The sequence below is a fragment of the Oncorhynchus nerka genome, linkage group LG13, assembly GCF_034236695.1.
Source record: "Oncorhynchus nerka isolate Pitt River linkage group LG13, Oner_Uvic_2.0, whole genome shotgun sequence".
In the NCBI taxonomy this organism is placed as follows: domain Eukaryota; kingdom Metazoa; phylum Chordata; class Actinopteri; order Salmoniformes; family Salmonidae; genus Oncorhynchus; species Oncorhynchus nerka.
Window position 1 is genome coordinate 30,397,374 of NC_088408.1, and position 18,587 is coordinate 30,415,960.

The following is an 18,587-nucleotide window of genomic DNA, read 5'->3' on the forward strand; positions in this document are numbered from 1 at the left end:
AGAGTACATGCCCATTAAGGCCAGATTGTTCTTCAAGATGTTCAAACATTCACAGATGACTAGAAGAGTCTAATAATAATCCCAGTAGTTGTAGAGGGTGCAACAGAACAGTACCTCAGGAGTAAATGTCAGTTGGCTTTTCATAGCTGAGAATTCAGAGGTTGAGACAGCAGGTGCGGGAGAGAGAGAGAGAGGGAGAGTCGAAAACAGCAGGTCCTGGACAAGGTAGCACATCTAGTGAACAAGTCAGGGTTCCATAGCCGCAGGCAGAACAGTTGAAGCTGGAGCAACAGCACAACCAGGTGGACCGTTGACAGCCCGGAGTCATCAGGCCGTGTAGTCCTGAGACATAGTCCTAGGGCTAATGTCCTCCTGGGAAGGAGGGAAATAGCTTCTTCTTTGTCATGTCTGACACCATTCTTCCTCAACATAGATCTTCCTAATCGGCTCTTCTTCTTCCTCGCTGTCTATAATCACATCTATCCATTCACCACGCTCAAGCTGCGCCTTCATCCGCTGTATTGCTTGCAGAACACACACTAATGCCGTTTCTCCAAAACCCAACTTCTGTTCCTTAGCCCATTTTACAAGTCAGGCTATCTCTGACCTCTCCCTGCTTTCTTCCTCTTCCAAATCTATTTGTTCATTTTGGTACAGTGCTTCAATTTATCTGATTATCAGCTATTGCCAAACACCTGAGTCAGAAAAGATGAATGAATTCTACTCATAGAGACTGATAGAGGCCTCTAGAGGCCAAAAGGACGTTTTAGCATGAGCAGTGCCATAAGAGAAATAGTAAGGGCGTCTTTTTGTAGTCACTAATTCCGCCATGGAGTGTTGGACAAAGCCTATGGGGAAAAATAATAGCATTTTTGTAGGGTTGTTGCATAAACCCTGAAACTAATGTCAGTGGTAAGCGTTTGTCATGTGGCAAGAGTCAAGTGAAGACAGAACAGATTCAGTTCAGTCCAGTCAGTCATCCTGATGAACCCTTCCCAGCTAGCTAGTTTATGCTCTTGGCTAGAAACTTCAGCGAGAGTTTAAACTTGTCTGCCTAAGTTGGGAGTGTTCAGAATCATTCCATTTTTATCTGACTATTTAGTTTTCTTTAGTAGTTTAGACATTAATGGTGAAAATCACTACAATAAATGTGGTTAGCACCCTGGCCTGATATTGGCTACACTATCTATCAACTTCCCTCTCCTTACAGCAAGTGGGATCGAAGGACACTGTACCCATGTTGTTGTGTAGACTGTATCACGGTGACATCCAGATGGTTACTACCAATATTACAAGTTATTTATTGTGTAGAAATAACTGCCCTACTCTAATTAAAATCAAGCTGGATGGAACAAATTGGAGATGGTGACCAATACTAAAAGTTATTTCTCCTTCGCCCATCAAAATAAAAAAATGTACAAGTTTTAACTAGCCTCATGCTGCTGCTGTTGCCAGCATAAACTATCTGGGAAGGGCTTATCGGGATGATGACTGAACCGAATCCATGATCTCAACTCAAAGCTGTGCGACATAGTCTGTATAGCCTCTCCCGATTCCAACGAGTTGTAGTCTCAATGGCACTGCCCATGCTTTCAAAGACACTATAATAGCACAGATATAAAGATGAGTCCTCTATCTATCTCTATGATTCTACTAGATCTTAGTATGCAGTTTAAGTATGTAGTAAGCTACTATGGGTATTCGGACACCGCCACTCTCTTTCTGATTTGCAGGAGTTGGAATGTTCTGGTGAAGGTCACTTTCACTTTGAAGGTCACTTTCAAAATGTCTACCCTGTTCTGTATGGATTTCGAGGTGTGCTCCAAGATGAGAAATATAGGAGTGGTGGTAAACACACAATAGGCCTTGGCAGGCAGGCATAGCGCAACAGATCCAAGTCAAAGGGACATGAATGCAGTGTTGTGTGTAATGAGTTGTTTTGCCACATGGTGGCGCTGAGTAACAACTCTATATTACCTCATGGCCTGTTACTGTGCAGTACCTGCTCTGATGTCTAGTATTATGTGTTCTATTATGGCATGTGGAACATTATGGAACACATCGCCCGCCTTATAAGCTAAATGAAAAGAAGCCCCCTAATAGTAGTGCACTGTACATCAGCGTGTGCGAGATAAAGCTATCCTATGATTTTATTTTGAAAAAGCAAAGCACTTATGCAGATGCATGTGATGCAAGTCTAAAAAGCATTGTTTGCTGTTGGTAAAGGCTGAGACATCACTGTGCAGGTGTTGTTTTGTATTGACTTCCTCCTGGTGGCTCTGGTAATTGCTGGATCATGGTCTGACTAGCGAGAAGAGGCCCTTGTATCCAAGCACAGCTCGTCTGATGTATTTAGATGGGAGGGAGCGCCGCTCATCCCTATAATACCCTAATCAGCATTCACACCTCGCCGGGATGATTCGAGACAATGGCTTTTTATTGTGGAAGTGATCTCATTGCAGAGTGGTAGAATCAGCCTTTTACAGCCCATCTCCTCCAGGCCTCATCCATCACTGGGTGTCCAGGAGACAGAGGTGGCGGACACACACTAACTCACGTAGAGAAAGTGACATATAGGGATGTCACTCACACACTAACTCACTTTGGGAAGGTGACATATTGGGATGTCACACGCCATTACTAACTCACTTAGACGCAGCCAATGTAGCTAATTTTTGGGGGGCTGCCCGACACCCACGATGCCCCATTTCAGCTTGAATGACTGGTAAGTTAACCGATGGATGTCGGCTACACTCGTTCTTTCATCCATCCGTCCATCCACCTTGAGTATGCTCTGTGCAATTAGTCTCACAGCTGACACTCTGACCTGGGCCGTCCTCTCCTTCTCCCCTTGTCCCTTGTCCCCTCTCCTCTCATCCCCTCTTGTCCTCTCTACTCTCCTCTTGAAAATGGGTTTTCTTAACTTTTGTTATAATGAAGAGAGTACTTGACAATTACAATGCACAATTCTGTAGAGTCACCGTGTCTGAATCCTATTTGTAGATGTAATGAGCGCTCACTGCATTTGTAATAACCAGTAATGATATATTGATATCTAAAGCCATGCAACCGTAGCTAATGCTTCCATTATTGACTCTGAACACAATAGTTGAGCGTGTAATGCAATAGAAAGGTTTGCTCCATCCTTCTGTACTCTGAAAATGAAAGACACATTGGTTCATCATGATTTTAATTCTCCAATGACTTTGTTTCTGTAATGAACGTCTACACTCATCCTTTTGAGTGATGATTTGTAATTAATTTAGTTACATTGTGCTGGATGAAATCATTATATCGTACTGAGAAGGGTTTCACTTGGATTGGATTCGTTTTCCTTTGAAGGAATATAATGCAATAGTGTGACTTGCAACTCAGTCCTAGCATTACATGTAGGTGTGTATCAACAGACCCACATTCCCATAGGGGTTATTTATTCCACCATATAGCAGATATACCCCTCTATACCCATGTTAATGGCAATCATTCAATCTTGTGTTTTGATACTGAAGCAATTATAAACCAGGTTGATATTTCAATAATTATTTTCTTATTTGTGCCAAGTTTTCCCTGTTAGGTTTGTGCAGTAACATGCGGTCTGTGATTGTCCCTGTCACGTGCCTGCGTTCTTTCATTTGTTTCCTGAAAAACCTTGACACACTGTTCCCAGGGGTGGACTTTACACTTCATTAATACAATGTACTTAATTATGGATCCTCTATTATGGGACACTCCCCCTCCTCCCAGCCCATACACTTCCTACTCACCTGTCCAATAGGCACGCCTCAATCCAACAATCATGGCCACCTTGGGACAGGAGGCGCTGCCATAGACAATGGTTCAAAGTGACAGCAGCCTGTTGTCTGACATAAGTCACTCCGGTAGCCTCTGGGTGTCTATAATTTATACTAAGGTCCCACAGAGTGCCTCCATCTTTCTCTACTCCACCTCTTCTCTTCTCCTCACTGATCACCTCCATTTATACCCCTCTCCATTCCTTCACTATATCCCTCTTCTCTTCCCTCCTTTCATTTCCCCTCTCTTTATCAGCAGCCCTGTTTATACCTGTTGCTAACATGGGTCCTTTGTCGCCATCTTGTCTACATTCTGATTGTACCCATATTTCCGGAAATGTGTCTACACATGGTATTAAAATGTGTCTGTTATCCGTCCAATGTGTCTGCATTTTGATCACATTTCCTGGCACCTTCCTTTATGCAAATTATTTCAAAGCTATTCTTTCAAAATATTTTTGTTTATTGTAAGACACATATTGATGTAATCAGTCAATGGTTTCTCTGTCCAGATCCGTCTATACTTGTAAGATGTCCAGACAATGCATGTCTGACTACCTCCAGAGGTGGGCAGGATGATCTGATCACAATGTGTCTTTTGATTGTCTACACCCGTCTAAAAATGTGGCACAATCAGAATGTGGACATGATCAGGACAAAGGACGCAAGTTAGAACCAGGTTTAAACGAGGCTTGTGAGGATCTCCCCCTCCCAGCAGTCTGACAGGGAATTATGAATGTGTCATAAACCTAGAATAGGATGAAGACTCTTTCAAACTTGAAGCATCTTTATTGCCCTAGAATCCTGAGAATGGTAGTAGTAGTAGTAGTAGTAGCGTACATCTCATCTGAACATGGGTTACATCTCTGTTGGCGCTGGACTTTATATAGGCCTACAGAATACATACATTTACATCCCCTCCACACAGTATTGCTGGATCACACTTTATAACATACTTTGTCACAAAAATATACAGATTATTCCATTACAGTGCACAGATGGAGCAAATAATGGACTTCTGAAATAAATGCATGACAGTTGTCAGTAGTAACATTCCTACCAATTTAGTTTCCCTTCATTTGAACATTTATGATTTTCAGACATTTCTAGTTCCTGGAACAGAAACACACAGAGACAAATTTGAAATACCACCACCAGATCTTCATCATAAGAAAGAAAAGCAGTGTTTTGCACAATTCTGTAATCTACAACTCAATGCAAAAAATACAATGTTTCAATGCACTGTACATTATTATATTGCCTTAGATGCTATGTTATAGTACAGGTATCAGTGCCATGAGTTTAGTTGTGAAGCTAGTACAAAATGTTTTATTTACTTATTAAAACAAAAGTACTTAAAAATCTTACGAAAATGATCTATATTTGTTCCTCTTATTTTCCATTAATGCCACACTGGTAAATAAAAAACAAAACAACAAAATAATCAAGCCAACAATAAATACATCTCATTTTCAATTTCTCCCCTCACCTTCATAATCTGTGGGTCAAATTTACTTCATGTCTTTCCCTGAAAATATTTCAGTAATATCAAGTGACCCTAACTTCTGCTAGTTATGTGTCTTATGGGACACCATTCTTTATTGTGACCATTTGCCGCATTGTTTAACTGTGTATCCCACACCATTCTTTGGCAAGACTGTCCACAGTTCTTTTTATTTAAAAAAAGAAGAGTTATTAAAGCACTACAATGCAAGATGAACAGGCTTAGAGCTGGTTTCACACAAATAATAATCCTAGAGGATCTTCAAGTTTTGTGTCTTTCTTCCTTTTCACTAGCAATGTTTACGTACATATCAATAACTACCATCAAAATCCCTTGGAAGGTAGTTATCCCTGTTACTGAGGTGATGTCAGTCCTTCCTCCTCTCCTTTCTTCTCCTCTCCTCTCCTCCTGAGTTTGTGAGCAGGGCTGTGTTAGCCTTGTCAAGTACCACTCCCTGCATGAATTTTGACCTTTATGACATCACTACCCTATCCTTCCTTTATGTGATCCTAGTCCCACATGGCTGGTCAGGCCTTGGCTTCCAGCAGTTCCAGGAACAGCTTGTGCATGGGCACACGGCCTTCTTGCTTGATGCTGCAGAAGTGCTGGACGGCCCTGGCAGCCGTCTGCCGGAGCAGGGGCAGGGTCATGATGATCTTGCCTGCCCGCCGAGGGTCCTCTGTGTGCTGGGCACTCTCATAGTCCTGCAGGGCCCCATGGAGCACATCCTGGAGCCTCTGGACTGCCTCCACGTCCTCTATCTGCATGGAGTCTGTGGAGAGAGGGGGAGAGGGAAGACAGATGGAAAGGGAGAGGTAGGGTTAAGATGTTGTTGGCATATACTATATGCAGAGATTGAACGCAAGAAAAGCCAAATAGCCATTGGAAAAGACATGCCTGACTCAGCGTAAATTATACCAACATCAACAGTGAAGTTCCATACCTGAGTTAGCCAGCGCAATGGCCTTGACAATAACAAATTCCTCTTTTTCTATTCTCATGGCTTTGTATTTCTTCACCAGCTGCAGTATGGCATTGTTTAGGTCCAGTACACCTGCCAGTTTGGACTGCTCCTCATCCATGATGTAGTCCTCAGCATACACCAGTTTATCCTCCAAGGCCAGCGAGCGAAACACCACGCGCAGGATCAGAATCTCCATCCAACCGCTCTGCAGTAGACTCATCTGGTCTGCCAGCGAGAGTGAGGGGAAACCTGTAGAAAGAGGGATGGAGAAAAGGGAGAAATTGAGAGGTAAGAGCTAGCTAGGTCAAATTAGGGATAAAGAGAGAAAGGGAAATGAAGACATATCTTAATTGAAAAGATACAAATGAAAAATACAAAGGTTTCAAAAACATCTGCACTCGAAAATGTAATTGTGATGGTTTCAGTCAGAATGGCTGGACCTATTGGAGATATTAGACCAAGGTCAAACGAAGGGTTACTGGCCGAGTGGTCAGTTGGGGTAGAGGCACAGAAGCAGGTGTAGAGCAGTTTAATAGTGAAAGTCCTAAGTTGTCCATCCAATAAAGACACCCCGTTTGAGCGACAAATACACCCCCATGTGAGCATGATTAGATCCACACACTCTATAGTCTCCTCACACACACCCACACAGCATAATACATTTAAAACAACTTTGATTACTTTACAGAATGAAGGAGGGGGAGGCTTTTATTTTTGACACCATCAGTGATTCTTATCAGGGTCCGGGCACTTTTACAATCACCACGGTGACGCCTGTGGCTCCCGCCCCTCTCTTATCTCTCCCAGATTGATTGGAACGCCGTCTGTGGACTCTTTCATTGGTCGATAGGGATCTGCTTTCCAGTATGGAACGATTGATCAGTAGAGGAGGGAGAAGCATTGTGTAAACCTGTGTCTTTGTCTTTGAGGACACCTCTATATGGTCACACACAATGGGACGCACACTGTAAAGGAGCATCAGCAACGTCTTCTGTCCCACAGAGACAAGACAATGCCAGCAGAGACAAACAAAGAGGTCCTCTTTTTAACCATGGGATGGCATTCTCAAAGCTGTTGTAAAGGTTGCGGGTATGTGGAGATCTTGGGACAATGATATGCTCACAGGCTTCAATTTGAGAGGGTTATCTGGGCTTGAAGGGTTCAGCTGAGCCCCTACAGACACGCAGACATACTTACCTCACAGCCAACTTACGGCAGGCTAAAAAAGGCCAAAGCGTGGGGTGAGAGAGGGTCTTAAGCCAGCTCATCTTCTCCTAGCCTGGCCCTCAGACAGAATCAATGTCAGTCTTCATGACAGAACCAGACAGGGGAGGGGAGGGGGGGACTCACCTCCCCCTGGGCAGTAGCAAATACAGCCTGGGCCCCTCTGCCAGGACACTGGTTCCTCCAGCCATGGGCTGTAGCCTGCCACTCACACAGAGCTGATGTGACACCACCATTACGGTGCTACAATTAGTGTAGAGCTGAGAGTACTTTCCCTCTGTCCCTCCTCTCTTTGTCCTTTTCTACTGTATCTCTCTCTCTCCCTCTCACAACATCTATCGCAATCTCTCTCTCAATCACTATCATCCCACTCTCTCAGTTTCTCTTTCAGTCTCTCTCCTTCTCTGTCACCCCCTGAGGTGGGTCCCTGGTGTGTCTGCTCTGGTTGTTTCTCATGACTGCTCCACTCCCCCAGACAGGAAAACACTCCACTGGCAAAGGGCTACAAATACATACAAACATATGACTGACTGTGTTTGACTCCCACTCTGACAGTAAACACTGGTGACAAGCAGAGAAGAAGAGGTCCAAGGCAGCCAATAGGGGAACGATTTGTTGCTCTTCCTCCTTTCTTTGAGAACAATGAAAGTGCTGATCAGGAAAGTCTGCACACACACACCTGCTTAGGTAGCTTGTTGTGTAAGCATTACTGGACAAAAATCAACAAAAATACAGGTGTTTCCCGAGTGATGTTTTGGGTGTGAACAGGACATTAACTGCTGATAGAGGAGAGAGACGTTCATCTGAGTGAGAGAGAGACAAAGCTTGGGGAAAGAGAGAGAGATGAAAAAGATACTGGGTATATGGTCATATCTACCATCACTGCTATCTACTTGGCTGCCATATTTTTGTGGAAAGCCATTAGATTCCTTAAAGTTTGTGTACCCTGACAAATTATGTAACGGCATTTATGTAAGGAAATTCAACAGGAAATATAAAATACAATTAAAGTTTATTAAACGAAATCTCACGTTGTTTGGTTAAACGAGGCAGGACAATTATACAGTTAGATATCTAATCCTGTCTGTCACAATGGGTGAAGTTGTGGGAGGGACTAGTTTTCCCAGTTAGCCTAGATCAACACAGCTGGCCCACACCCAAGGGCTTTTCCAAAACAAAGACTTCCCAGAGAGATAGTGACAGAGACAGGGCTGTCACAAGCTCAACCATGTATCCACAACAGGTTGGAATGCAAACTCAACAGAGGGGGGAAGAAAGATGGCGTCTTCCTCTTTATTGCCACCATTAGCGTGTGTCCGATGATCCATATGTGTTGTCACTACACAACTAAACCCTGGCTTGCTTAAACAGGCTTAAACAGGCTTAAACCTCCTCTTAGTGGCAGGGAGGAAGGAGGGAAACATTTAGAGTACTAATACTTTCAGGTAGTACTAGGCTCTGGCACATGGTCAAGTGACCAATGGCGGAGAAAATATCCCCCCCAAAAAAAAAGAAATAAAAACAATATTATTATATTGTCGGGCTCCCCAGATAGCATATGAACTCGTCATTACACTGAACAAAATATAAATGCAACATGCAGCAATTTCAAATATTTTACTGTGTTACAGTTCATATCAGTCCATTTAAATAAATGTATTAGGCCCTAATCTATGGATTCCACATGACTGGGAATACAGATCTGCATCTGTTTGTCACAGATACCTTGTATCAGACAACCAGTCAGTATCTGGTGTGACCACCATTTGCCTCATGCAGCACGACACTCCTTTATATAGAGTTGATCAGGCTGTTGATTGTGGCCTGTGGAAAGTTGTCCCATTCCTCTTCAATGGCTATGCGAAGTTGCTTGATATTGGCGGGAACTGGAAGACGCTGTACACATCGATCCGGAGCATCCCAAACATGCTCAATGGGTGACATGTCTGATGAGGCCATGGAAGAACTGGGACATTTTTCGCTTCCAGAAGTTGTGTAGAGATTCTTGCGACATACATTATCATGCTGAAACATGAGGTGATTGCAGTGGATGGATGGCATCTCTGTGCATGCGAATTGCCATCGATAAAATTAAATTGTGTTTGTGGTCCGTAGCTTATGCCTGCCCATACCATAACCTCACCGCCACCATAGGGCACTCTGTTCACAACGTTGACATCAGCAAACCGCTCGCCCACACGACGGTACAGTTGAAACAGGGAATCATCCGTGAAGAGCACACTTCTCCAGCATGCCAGTTGCCATCGAAGGTGAGCATTTGCCCTCTGAAGTTGGTTATGACGCCGAACTGCAGTTAGGTGAAGACCCTGGTGAGGCCAACGAGCATGCAGATGAGCTTCCTTGAGACGGTTTCTGACAGTTTGTGCAGAAATTCTTCACCTGTCCGGGTGTGGAGGTCCTGGGCTGGCATGTGAAGCCGGATGTGGAGGTCCTGGGTTGGCATGGTTGCACGTGGTCTGCGATTGTGAAATGATGTTGGAGGCAGCTTATGGTAGAGATATTGAATTCTCTGGCAACAGCTCTGGTTGACATTCCTGCAGTCAGCATGCCAATTGGCAAGCTCCCTCAAAACTTGAGACATCTGTGGCATTGTGTTGTGGACAAAACTGCAAATTTTAGTGGCCTTTTATTGTCCCCAGCACAAGGTGCACCTGTGTAATGATCATGCCGTTTAAGCAGCTTCTTGATATGCCACACCTGTCAGGTGGATGGATTATCTTGGCGAATGAGAATTGCTCACTAACAGGGATGTAAACACATTTGTGCACAACATTTAAGGGAAATACGTTTTTTGTGCATATAGAACATTTCTGAGATCTTTTATTTCAATTTATGAAACATGGGACCAACACTTTATATTTTGTGTTATATTTTTGTTTTTCTCAGTCGAATGGCAAAATGTGTAGAATAGCAAGAAATTAGCTCAGAGATTATTTGAGTTTAACATTTAAATTTAGGGGAAATTTATAATGGAAAGATTTATATTGTTCATTTCCATGTGAGCTCTATGCCTGGAAATGCCATTGTCCAGAGCAAAGGATGCAAATTTCAAACTCTCCAAAAAACAATATAACTGAATGTATGTAGTTTCTTTCTGTGACTTTAAATAATATTTCTTTTAAAACTGTGATTCCTAAAAGATGTGTACGGAGATGTGGTGTACTCCGTCAGATTTGTCTAAAATCCTAAATGAATCAGGAATGAGCAGGGTCAGCGATACCCTTAAGGACCCCTTATTCATGTCCTCATTACATGTAGTGCAACAGGACCACTCATGGTCTGTAAAGTTCTCTACTTTTGATAGATTTAAACAAACAATATTTGAATCACCATGGTCACAACTATAAACAGTCAACTCCATCTGCCTGAAAGATTAAAATAGAATAGGAATTTTGGTTCAAATATGTTCAATTTAATTAGGTTTTAGTCATAAAGCAAGCACATTTGCTGCTATATATACCACTTGAATGAAAAATAAAAAATACATTTTTGTCAACACCATAACACATGAACTCCGTCAAATTTGTGTCTAACATTTTTATTTATTTATTTTACCTTTATTTAACTAGGCAAGTCAGTTAAGAACAAATTCTTATTTTCAATGACGGCCTCGGAACAGTGGGTTAACTGCCTGTTCAGGGGCAGAACGACAGATTTGTACCTTGTCAGCTAGGGGGTTTGAACTTGCAACCTTCCGGTTACTAGTCCAACGCTCTAGCCACTAGGCTACCCTAGTCAACTTCAGAGTGCTGAAAGTCCTGATAGAATGGTTATTTTTGCATTGTGGATTTTTAAATTAATAATTTTCCATATTTTACAAATGTTTGTATTGAACTTAGACCGAAATAAGACAGAATATGTGTGTTTTGAGTATCTGTTGTCAACTCTGTCATTGATGGCTAACCCCCTTTTGTCAATATTCTGAAAAAATATTGAAATCACTGTTCTGCAACATATGCTCAAACAATTTAAGTATTTGTTGTTCTAGACCTAAGGGATAATGGGGCCCCGCGGAACTGCGCCACGCCACTGCAAGTGACACATCCATACCTTGGTTTAGCAGAGCACAGACATGTACATACACACAGATTCATACTGTTTTCTGTGTCTGGACTAAAGTCTTAATCCAACTCAGGGGGCCACAATCTCCATTCTGAGCTGATAGGAGTTTTATTGACTATGATGTGTGTTTATGCCCCTGTGTGTTCGCGCGCGTGTCTGTGTGTGTGTTTGTGTGTATGTACAGTATACCCATGTATTCCTGTATCTGCATGTTTTCCTACCAGGGATGTGTTTGGCCCAGCCTATGTTGACCACCAGTTCGCGGTCGGCAAGGTCACACAGTATGGTCAGGGCTTTGATGTCACTGTCGGGGACGGTGGGATCCGGCATGGCAAAGATACTCTCTGGTTCAGCCACCAGCAGGAGAGAGACCACCTTATTCTCTACCAGACCACCTAGAGGAACTGAGAGAGAGAGAGAAAGAGAACGAGAGATGTTCATTTAAAATAGGCTTTATTAATATCTAAATGCACAAATGTGAGCCTGTCGTGAGAGAGAGAAAGACAGAGAGAGAGAGAAAAAGAAAGAAAGAAAGAAAGGGAGAGTGTTTTTTTTGTATTCTTACATGTTCTCTTCTGTGGCAGGCCGTGTTGAGGGTTGAGGTAGGGGCTGTTCTCAGAGTCTATCCTTCTCTTGTACTTCTGTCTGCCCCCACGCACCCGGTCCAGGCGCACACCTGGGGGACACACACACGCACTCAACTTTAGGTACATTAAACACTTGCATGTGTACACAAAAACACTGTATTCCTGTTTAACACACTACCACAATTTCAAAACCAGGAGAGTGATGCACTCTTCGAGTTAATTTGATTGACATTTGTGACATCTGTAAGATTATAGGGAGCCTTAGAGATGTAACACAATAAGCAACGACACATAGGCACACGACTGGTCATCTTAACAAGCTCAGCGGTAACCATCAACATGGAGATAAGGAGCTAAGAGCAAGATTAGGGGGGTAAAAAGGGGCACGTGGTGGGGGTAGAATTTGGGGTGATATTTCACAGCCACAGCACGCACGCACGCACGCACGCACACGCGCGAGCACATTGGCACACTCCACCATCCAGTGACACCCTATCCCCCTCCAAAAGAGAATGCATAATGTGACCTAGATAGCTTTTATTAGAGGTCAGAACAAAGGCTGCTGCCGAAACAAGTCCATTTGTTCTGACCTCTGCTGCTAGAAAAAAATACATGGCAACTTAAAGACAATTTCAGTGAGTGCAGGATTTTTTCCTTTCTTCAAATATATGCCTTTTGAACCCAACACCTTTCTTTCGTCACTACAAAATTTGAGCTGAGCATGCCAATTTCTCTTTATATGCTATGCTTAACTCCCTGATGACACATCACTAGTCCCTGAATAGTAAGATAAGAGCTGTGTAGACTCCTGTCACATACATGACTTGAACTCAAGTCTGACTGAAGTCACAAATTTAATGATTTGAGGCTCGATTTGATAGAAAATAAAATAGCTTGAGACTTGACTTGGACTTGTAACCTCAAGACTGGGGACTAGACTTTGACTTGAGACTGAAGCTTTTTGTAAAGTTTTGACACTCATTTTGTGGCACAGAGTCACCATGGATTACACTGCACGCAGCCAGAGACAGTAGTCGCAGCATCGCACTTGCAAAGAAAACGTGCAACAGATTGGCTAGTGAAACGTACAGTCGGCCCTCTGATTGGACCAGCAAACTGTCAATCAACGCAAGTCGATTGAGCTTGCTAACAGATTGTTGATTTGCTGTACAGCTATAGGATCGATCGGGTGCAGCACAAACTTCAAATTGTAGGAGAGGATTGCCATAAATAAATATGCAGCTCCAAAAATGGTTAGGTGACCAAGAATATTACTTTGCAAGCTCACCAGCAACGGAGCATCAAGCAACAATTACTAACACAGAGCTACTTGTCTTTGGTTATGTCAAAATGGCTTGAAATGTACTTATGAAGCTTGCATTTGGATTTAAAAAATTAAAATAATTATTACATAACCAAATGTGTTGCAGACAAAATAATCAAAAGGGTTGTCTGGTAGCCTCAATAAATAGACAAAGATTTGTATTTAAATAAGTAATTGCATGTTTCTTTTTTTCTTTTTTTTTTACTTGACTTGAGACTCCACTCGATTTGACTTGGTCTTAGAATACACGACTTGGACTTGACTCGAGACTCTACCCGTTCTACTTGGTACTCGACTCGAGACTCTACCCGTTCTATTTGGTACTCGACTCGAGACTCTACCCGTTCTACTTGGACTTGACTCGAGACTCTACCCGTTCTACTTGGTACTCGACTCGAGACTCTACCCGTTCTACTTGGTACTCGACTTGAGACTTACTTTTGACCTGAAATTATAGAGACTTGGTCCCCCCTCTGGCCTGAGGAGATGAGAGGGGTATTAAGGAGTGAACAGGCGGGTAAGCTAGGACCCCTGGAGCTTTAGTGATGTTGGTCCTTCCACTGTGGTTGGAAACACGGTCTGGGTTAGTCTAGCGGTTGGCAGGTGCTACAGTTTGAAGTTTGGGACAGGTGATGATGAGGGATGAGGATGTGTGTACTGTGAGAGATTTCACTGTGTTGACACACACACTATTGCCCCTTTGCTTTCACATAATCCAGTGTATGTGTCAACACAGTGAAATCCCTCCCTACACACACATCCTCATCCCAAACCTCAAACTGTAGAAACTGCCAACTGCTAGACTAATCCAGACCATATTTCCGACCACAGTGGAAGGACTGACATTGCAGGTTGACGTTTATTATAATGAATTTTGCCCTGAAGACAGAACTCAGCGATATCCACTAGATGGGCCACCTGCAAAGTCAAATTGGCTAGCTATAGTGTAAAAAAACGAATGAAAACAACAATTCAATTTTTGATCTTAATTTAAGGCTAGGGTTAGGCATTAGGATTAGCAGTGTGGTTAAGGTTAGGTTCAAAATCTGATTTTATGACTTTGTGGCTGTGCCAGCTAGTAGTAACTGCAGTGCTGCCTCCAGAACAAGATTCATTACGAAAAATGCGTAATTCAGAGGGGTTGGGTTAAATGCGGAAGACACATTTCAGTTGAATGCATTCAGTTGTACAACTGACAAGGTATTCCCCTTTTCCTACCCAGATGGTCATGCATCACAGCAATCTTCACTTTCTCTCTCAAACTACTCTCCCCTCTTCTATTGTATCATCTCTCCCTTCTGCTAAATCCTTCTCCCTACTGTCTCTGCCTCTTCGACCTTACTCTCCTCCCTTTCCGCATCCTTTGACTCTCACTGTCTACCTTTCCTCCCAGACGGTTCAATCTTCCCCTTCCGCTCTGTGGCTGAGTGACTCACTGCGTGCTGACAGAACAGAGCTGCGGGCAGCTGAGTGGAAACGGAGGAAAACTAAACTTCCGGTGGATCTATCATCCTTCCACTCCCTTCTCTCTATCTTCTCTTCCTCTGTGTCCACTGCTAAAGCTGCGTTCTATCACTACATTTCAAGCTTCTGCCTTCAACCCTGGGAAACTCTTCTCCACTTTCTCCTCCTTCCATAGTCCTCTACCTCCTCCCCCTCCCTCCTCCTACTCTGCGGACGACTTTGTCAACCATTTTGAAAAAGAAGTTAACCACATCCACTCCTCATTCATTCAGCCCTACTAAGCCCACTGATCCCACTTACACAGAATTGCCCTATGCCTTGACCTCTTTCTCCCCTCTCTCTCAAGATGAAATCCTTTGACTAGTGATGTCCGGCCGCCAACAACCTGCACACCTGACCCCAGCCCCTTCTCCAGACCATCTCTGGAGACCTTCTCCCATTCCTCACTTCCCTCATCAACTCATAACTGACCACTGGCTGCGTCCCCTCTGACTTCAAGATGGCCAGAGCTGCTCCCCTCCTAAAGAAACCAACACTCGACTCCTCTGACGTCAAAAACTACCGAGCAGTATCCCTTCTTTTCTTTCCAAGACACTTGAGCTTGCTGTCTCTGACCAACTCTCTCGTTATCTCTCTCAGAATATAATTTTTTACCCTAACCAGTCAGGCTTCAAGGCAACTCACTCAACTGAGACCACTGTCCTCTGTGTCACAGACGCTCTCCGCTCTGAGGAAGCTGACTCTCTCGCCTCTGTTCTCATCCTCCTAAATCTATACGCTGCCTTCGACACAGTGAACCATCAGATCCTCCTCTCCACCATCTCAAGATTGGCCATCTCAGGCACTGCATAATCGGTACTAGGCCCGCTCCTCTTTTCACCAAGTCACTCGGGTCTGTCATATTCTCACATGGTCTCTCCTATCACTGCTATGCGGATGACAATCAACTACTCTTCTCCTGACACCCAGGTGGCAACACGCATCTCTGCGTACCTGGCAGATATTTCAGCTTGGATGTCGGCCCACCACCTCAAGCTCAACCTCGTCAGAATGGAGCTGCTCTTCCTCCTGGGGAAGGCCTGCCCGCTCCAAGACCTCTCCATCACGTTTGACAATGCCACGGATTCCCCCTCCAAGAGTGGTGTGACCATGGACAACACCCTGTCATTCTCTGTGAACATTAAAGCAGTGACTTGCTCCTGCAGGTTCATGCTCTACAACCCTCAACCTCGAAGCCAGTTCCGCTGCATATTTTCCTTGTTCCCCTCTAATCAGGGACTGATATAGACCTGTGACACCAGGTGTGTTCAAGTCATTATCAGGTAAAACAGAAAACCAGCAGGCTCCGGACCTTCTAGTGTAAGAGTTCAATACCCCGGCTCTACAACATTTGTAGAGTACCACCTTTCCTCACACAGGAAGTGGCGCAGCTCCTAATCCAGTCACTTGTCATCTCCCATCTAGACTATTGCAACCCTCTGTTGGCTGGGCTCCCAGCTTGTGCCATCATATCCCTGCAAGTTATCCAGAATACCGCAACCCGCCTGGCTCTCAACCTTCCTAAGTTCTCCCATGTCACCCTGCTCCTCCATACACTCCACTGGTTTGCAGTCGAAGCTCGCATCATCTTCAGGATCCTGGTGCTTGCCTACAGAGCAGCAAGGGGAACCAGGGGCGGATTGGGCATCTGGCAATTTTGGCAAATTCCAGATGGGCTCGACCATTCTTTTATTGGGAGGGCTGGTCAAAATTGACACCCTCAAAAATGTATATAAAAATAAAATGAAATGAAAAAGGTGACATGGCCGGCATCCCATGGGTCTCTTAAGAATCTGAGCTGAGGTCACGCAAACTCACATTCAAACTATGTCATCAGTTAGACAGCCAACATCATGGATCGCAAAAAAATGGAAAGGGTGCCTATAAACATAGAAAACGCACATTCTACGTTGTCATCTTACTCAAAACATCCTATTTTTGGGGAGGCTAAAACCATGATTTTTTTCAAACAGTAAAGTGCATTATCTTCATGATTCCTGTAATGAATGGATAAAACGCCAGGGCCAAATTATTGTCCCAGTCCACCCCTGAGGGAAACTGACCCTCCTTACCTTCAGGCTATGCTCAAACCCTACATCCCAAGCCAAGCATTCAGTTTGCCACCTCTGGTCTCTTGGCCCTCCCTAGCTCTATGAAGAGTATCTTAAATAACTCTCACATTGCACCCACAAAACAAAAACAACTGTCGTTTCTTACTAGCACTGAGTTTGCTGATAAATACTTTGTTGAGGGAAAATGTAATTAATACGATTGTGATGTGTTGTTGTCTCACCTAACTATCTTAAGATGAATGCACTAATTATGAGTCACTCTGGATAAAAGTGCTTGCTAAATGACTCAAATGTAAATGTGTGTGCGTGTGTGTGCGTGTGTGTGCGTGTGTGTGCGCTGTTATCCTGATTATCCTCCACTGCTATTTTTGTCCCTTTCGTTGTCAGCACATTCCGCTCTGAAGAGTTACACTTAGCTCTGATGTGTATGAGTAACTCTCAGACCATGCTCTTAGACACACACACACACACACACACACACACACACTACACACACTACACGGTTGGATTGATCTGAGGGGTCCGATAAGGAGGCGGTTGTTGGGTCACTGCCCCTCCCCTCTGCCCTCACCCCTGTTTCATGTCCCCCTGCACCCCTCGAAGGGGGTGGGATCAAGAGCACGATATCCACGGAGCAGGAAACGGACCAGGGCAACATTCTCCATGGCATCAGGCTGTGCGACCTGGAATTTTAATTCGGGAGCACCACTGCAATTTTTTTTAAACAAATAAAACTTCTTTCCGAGTGCCTTAAAGAAAAAAGTTAACACATACTACAGACAAAACGGCTTGTTTCTAGCCTAAACAGTTCAAAACGCAACGTTTCTCTTAAAGAGACACTGTACAAATTTCAATGTAATGCATCTCAATGGTAAAATTGTTTTTATCCAACCTAATATTCCACAAATTACTTTTTAATTTCAATGACAGGTATTTGTATAAACATTTAGCTATTTATAATAATAATTTATAATATAATAAACTGTATTTACAGGGTTACATATTAGTTTCTAGGGCACAACATGTTTAAGTTTGGAGCACCAATGAAACATTTGCAGTCAGCATGTACACTACCGGTCAAAAGGTTTAAAACACCTACCCATTCAAGTGTTTTTCTTTATTTTTTACTATTTTCTACATTGTAGAATAATAGCGAAGACATCAAAACTATGAAAAAAAGCCTATGGAATCATGTAGTAACCCAAAAAAGTGTTCAACTAGCCACCCTTTGCCTTGATGACAGCTTTGCAAACTCTTGGCATTCTCTTAACCAGCTTCATAAGGTAATCACCTGGAATGCATTTCAAATGCATTTCAATTAACAGATGTGCCTTCTTAAAAGTTAACTTGTGGAATTTCTTTCCTTCTTAATGCATTTGAGCCAATCAGTTGTGACAAGGTAGGGGAGGTGGGTATACAGAAGATAGTCCTATTTGGTAAAAGTCCATATTATGACAAGAACAGCTCAAATAAGCAAAGAGAAATGACTTTACTTTAAGACATGAAGGTCAGTCAATATGGAAAATTTCAAGAAC

The 18,587-nt window shown here is 43.3% G+C and overlaps 1 protein-coding gene across 6 annotated transcripts in view; it reads right to left on the reverse strand.

Moving 5' to 3' along the window:
- Positions 1 to 4,560: 4,560 nt before the first annotated feature.
- LOC115139335 (estrogen-related receptor gamma-like) overlaps positions 4,561 to 18,587 on the reverse strand; it is a 48,135-nt gene continuing 34,108 nt past the window's right edge. For all 6 annotated transcript variants that reach the window (XM_029676586.2, XM_029676583.2, XM_029676587.2 and 3 more), the window contains 4 exons: positions 12,132 to 12,242; positions 11,788 to 11,970; positions 6,239 to 6,508; positions 4,561 to 6,067 (listed from right to left, as the gene is read on the reverse strand). In XM_029676586.2, the coding sequence (XP_029532446.1) occupies positions 5,823 to 6,067; positions 6,239 to 6,508; positions 11,788 to 11,970; positions 12,132 to 12,242 (809 nt within the window). In that variant the 3' untranslated portion in view covers positions 4,561 to 5,822. The remainder of the gene's footprint in view (positions 6,068 to 6,238; positions 6,509 to 11,787; positions 11,971 to 12,131; positions 12,243 to 18,587) is intronic.